Genomic DNA, 5029 nt, shown 5'->3' on the forward strand with positions numbered 1-5029 from the left:
GGTAGGCAACGGTGTCCAAATATTTGGAGCACAACTGGAATGGTCTCATAATTGGAGCAGCCGTCGCCAGATAGTTGACTGAACTCGGCGCATGGCAAATGGCGTCGACATAAATTTTCACCAAACTACTGGAACGCTAAATAAAAAACCGAACTGCCGGGAAATGCTATGTACGTTCGATGAAAAATGCGTTCGGTTTACCATTAATCCACAACCATGATCCAGAGCGACAGATCATTACACACGCGCGCGCACCAGTCCCAAAAAAAGTCTATGTAAATTTATTAATAAAAATTTACCCAAAAAAATAGAAAAAACAAAAGTGGATGTTGAGCGATGCACGGTATACGTGTCTGTACATCCAACACCCCATTGCATAATTCCATTCTAGTTGCATATGCCCCGGGAAGTGGCACTCACAGTTGTTGCTTCTCTGTAATTTATAGCAGCGCTGCCAACTAATAGTAGCTTCATAATTTATACATGCGTATACAAATACATTGCTTGCGTAATTTATGCCCCTGCAAACCCTGCCCACCCTTGAAACATGCAATCCGCGCTGACATGAGGTCACAACACCCGTCAAATCGTAGGTTAATAGCCGCCTGACCCAAGCATATGCAGATCAGCATTTAAATATCGATTACGATCGGCTGCCTTGTGCGAAATAGACAACTGTAAAAGCATGCTTTCGTTAATTTTTTTATATAAATTTAACATAAGTGGTCAGAGAAATTTCGGCTTCGGAATAAGGATAAGAAAAATACGTGAATGCGGCTTTGGGCAATCTGTTACCAGCTAGTGTACCCGCTATTAGCGCCTTGACCCATACCAGCGCCAGCATGACCGAGTCCTGCAAAAAGGACAGCAAATGATTTAAATACATGTATATTTTTGAATATGCTTTGGCTTACCATTGCGGTTCATTCCGGCGGCATAGGCGCCGTAATTGCCGCCCATGGCACTCATACCCATTTGACCCATGCCGCCACCTTCAGATTTGGGCAGATTTGCATAACGCATCATTGACTGATTGTATGCCTCATAGGCAGCCGGTGGAGTCGAATTAGAGGCCATACCCTGTTGGTAGTTTGAGTGCGGATTGGCTTGATTTGAGTGTAGCCACTGTCCGCCACCAAGTCCGCTACTATAGCCGCCCTGACTCATCTGACTCACCTATTGATCCAATTACACATCAATAACAACAACATACTATATATATTTCGCAATAGCCACAACCCTACACAACTACCTGTGGATTATAGCCAGACATGCCTTGGCCGCCTTGGCCGCTTTGGCCAACGCCTCCTACGTAGTTCCAATTGAATTCTGCACCACTGTTGCCGTAATCCATCACAATTTTTACAAACCCAAAAGAAAAATTTTACAAAATTTTTATTTTTTAAAAATGATTTTGTAATTTTCTTAAACCAGATGTTTCCTACTAGAAAGTTTGAAGTCGAATGAGATTATTAATTTTGCCAAAAAAACAACTCACAAAATTGTGACAAATTGACATCGTATGCACTGGCTGCTTGATTTTTTTGTATGTTTAATTTTATAAATATTTATAAAATATTCTTGAGATGTATTCCAATCTGATATAAAACAATTAATCAGCCGAGCAACGTAATTAATTATTCAGCTTAAATCATATGCTGTTTTCTATTAAATTCGAAGTTCTAACATTATAATCTTAAAGAAATTTTCCATATTTTCCACCTGTGGGTTCCGTGTGGCACACAGCTGTCTTACATTTGTTTTCGTTCCTGTTGCTGATAAAACAGGTTTTTGGCAATGGCCACATTCTGAGTGCTCAGAACAATTGAAAGAATACGAACCATCGTGAAGTCCCACTCCAACAACACAAAAGCAATGTCCCGCCAGGAATGAGTGCATACTCGAAGAAAAGAAATGACCTCATAAATCGTTTCGTTATGATCATCATAAATATATAATTGCTTCATATTCATAAAGATAATCACACTGCTTAAAGGACAATACTGTGTTGTCCTTGAATATTATGTGGACAATTTACCTGTTCCATAGATTGTTTGCCAGTTTTTTATGGTCTGTACCATAGATAGTTTTCCAGTTTTTTATGGTCGACCATGTTTGAACAGATCTGCTTAGCTAATGACTTATGGAAGCGATGATGATGGGAATTTGCTTGCCGCTTTTTAGGCAGCTATTTATTTACCATAAAATGAGTACGTAAATACCGAAATGTATTTGTATATGTATAAACATATATCTATGTCTTAAAAAAAACGGAAAAAACATTTTCAATGTGGTTCGGCTGTAAAATTGTTTTTTCACCTGTTCAGAGCATTTTTTATGTATAGTTAAACATCATGTCGAGGAGCAGAAAATTTCATAAATTTTGTTGTCGTGCCACGTGCCACTTCAGTGTCACTGTCAGTGGCGGAAAAGTCGCCCCTTACATTTAAAAAATTTGTTCTCGCCTATCTGTTATATTTTTTTATTTTTAGTTCTATTTGCGTTCACTGAACTGCTTTTCATCCCAGTCTCACGCAGCGAGAATTATGAATATCTAGAATAAATGTGCCGATAGAGCCTGAAAAAGAAAGCCCATTCAAATTGTTGACAATTATCACCTAACAGTTGCCCACAAACTATGCGTATTTGTCTGGCACACCAATTGGCCCGGGGGCGTCGTAATGTTTTCCCAAAAACATTTGATTTATCAACTCTTTTTAAATTCCAAACATGGAACCATCTTTCACAGCACAAGCGCTACAACTCACGTGTCATCAAAGTCATCCGCATTAAGCCCAGCAACCGAATAGATACACTCGAAGCGATTTAACTCTTTAACCCCGCCCACAATCGTTTTGACCCCAAACCCGAACTGAATGCAGTCATGTTAAGCTGAGACATGCGCGAGGGCCTATTAAAAAATTGTTTATGAAACAAACATTTTCAAACCGATTTATCATCGACATTGGATGGCGCGTGGGGGGAATCCCATTGCCTCTCCAAATTCCCCAACCCCAAAAAACTCGCTGCTAATGTTGATGATGATCTCCATGGCCCAGTGGCAGCCGACATCACATGGCAGCCAACGATTAGGCGGAGTGCCTTCCATTTTCACTGGGAAACATGTTAAGGGCTCTGCAGGGGGAAAGTGTTAAATGCCTGCCAATTAGTGCCGTCTGTTCGATGCTCCATAAAGATCGTTCCCCTAATTGGCTTAAATATGAATTGCTATTCAATTTAATCAGCTTAATAAATCGCTAGCGTTATGTGGGAGCGGGACCTTGTATGAACTTTAAATTGTTTGCCTCAAAAGCCTATTCGCTAATGTGAGTCTATTTATAATTGGAGCTGAAATATTTAGGCCGCAATTATTATACATTGAACACATTGAAAATTATGGATTTTATATTTTCTTGGTCAGCCACGAGTCGATTCGCCATTCGAGTTTGTTTCATCATCGATAACTTCTCCCGTTTCCAATATCCGATATCGAAATTCCGGTTAGTGGCGGTTCGGCTTAAAACTAGTGTGCATCCTTGTTTTAAATTGCATTAAACTGTATCTACATATTAATTAAAGATATGCTATTTGGTTTTCCATTATACTTATATTAGAATATAGAAATTTGGTTGGGGTAGGGTATTTATCTCCCTAAGTAGAATATATGTATGAAAGTGGTCATTTTAATGACATTTCTAAGTTATTGAAAAATGTAATTTTCATTTGACGTTAATGGCACGCGACAAGTATGCCTGTGGAAAAATCATTTGAGCGTGGATGTGGTGCCATTAGCGCGGGGCTTTAAATCGGATGTGGCAGAACCCACTCATAGCAGTCACATTAGGTAGTGCCTGGCAATAGGCGAACATCTTGCATTGGAAGCGCACTGCTGGTGGGCGGCGCGCTGCCTAATGTCCTGGGCCGTAGACATTCGGGTCATCTGTCAATGTGGCAAAATACTGCCAAAGGCTATTGTCTGGGTCTCATAGCAATAACTGCTGTGTTGAAATAAATGTGTAATATTTCAATTTTTGAATGTGCACAGGACGAGAAGATGCTGGCCGGCTGGCAGCTTGTACAGGGGGAAGGGAGAAAGAGATGTCAGAAATGCGAACATGACACAATTTAAACTGCTGACCTTTGTCCAGTGCCATCCCCCGTTTCATTAGTTGGGGTGCCGCAGAGGTCCAAGATCTCTCCACCTAGCCACCTCGGGCATTGTCCTGTATTGTCCTGCATGCTCGGTTTATTGTTATTGTTATTATTTGAGAGTGTTCCCTGCAACTGTCAAACGGAACTATTTGGCTTTATATTCTCACTACCGCTGCTTTTGGGTGCATTTCTATGGTCGTTGGGGGGCAGGGATGAACGCCGGCACGCGCCGCTGGCAGCCTTTGCTTTGGGCTAATGATCAGGCCCGACCCAACAGAAGCCGTTTCAAGTGCCTCTTAAAACGGTGCCAGTAAGTCCGAAAATGACACCCGCACCATACAGAAACCCTAACAGAGATAGGCACATGGACACACCAAACAGTCATCCCCCGGATTAATGGAATCGGGTATCATAAGGCCGAGGCTGAATGTGATGCAAAGAATGCCCCGTTGATGTTGTTGTTGATGGGTCATGACACCCAGCAAAAACCAATAAATGTCATCAAATTTATTGCTTCTGATTCAAAAATTCTTTTGTTTGTTTCGGTTTTACAATAAAATCTATAGCGCATAGATACAGGACACAGCCCTCAGGCTGATTTTGCGAATTATATATGACAGGAACTTTTAAGTAATACAAAAATAGCTAACTGAGTCATCTATAAAACTTATGGTTCTTTCTATGACATAAGCTTGTTGCGAAAGCGATAGTCTCCCAAAAAAAATAGTTTAACAGATCCCATGGGCAGCTATTTATTAAAGCTCAACAGTTGTTTTGTCAGCCCTATATTAATTATAATAAATGCGAGTCATATCTGAGCCACACACTGAAATTCCATTGTTGAACGAATCAACATTTATCGCATGTTCCTGAAGCC

The 5029-nt window shown here is 40.6% G+C and overlaps 1 protein-coding gene across 2 annotated transcripts; it reads right to left on the bottom strand.

Annotated features, from left to right (window-relative positions):
- Positions 1-684: 684 nt before the first annotated feature.
- On the bottom strand, positions 685-1446 carry LOC115758621 (PE-PGRS family protein PE_PGRS26). 2 transcript variants are annotated; one of them, XM_030699353.1, is made up of 3 exons: positions 1250-1446; positions 915-1176; positions 685-853 (listed from the first exon to the last, which is right to left on the bottom strand). In XM_030699353.1, the coding sequence occupies exons 1-3, from the start codon at positions 1352-1354 to the stop codon at positions 792-794; spliced, it is 429 nt and encodes a 142-aa protein (XP_030555213.1). In that variant the 5' UTR covers positions 1355-1446; the 3' UTR covers positions 685-791. The 2 variants fall into 2 exon arrangements, with proteins under 2 accessions (XP_030555213.1, XP_030555214.1); XM_030699354.1 differs by having other exon boundaries at positions 1253-1444.
- Between the last annotated feature and the right edge of the window lie 3583 nt (positions 1447-5029).

This window comes from Drosophila novamexicana, unplaced genomic scaffold (genome assembly GCF_003285875.2).
Source record: "Drosophila novamexicana strain 15010-1031.04,08,12 unplaced genomic scaffold, DnovRS2.1 tig00000193-arrow-pilon, whole genome shotgun sequence".
Taxonomy (NCBI): domain Eukaryota; kingdom Metazoa; phylum Arthropoda; class Insecta; order Diptera; family Drosophilidae; genus Drosophila; species Drosophila novamexicana.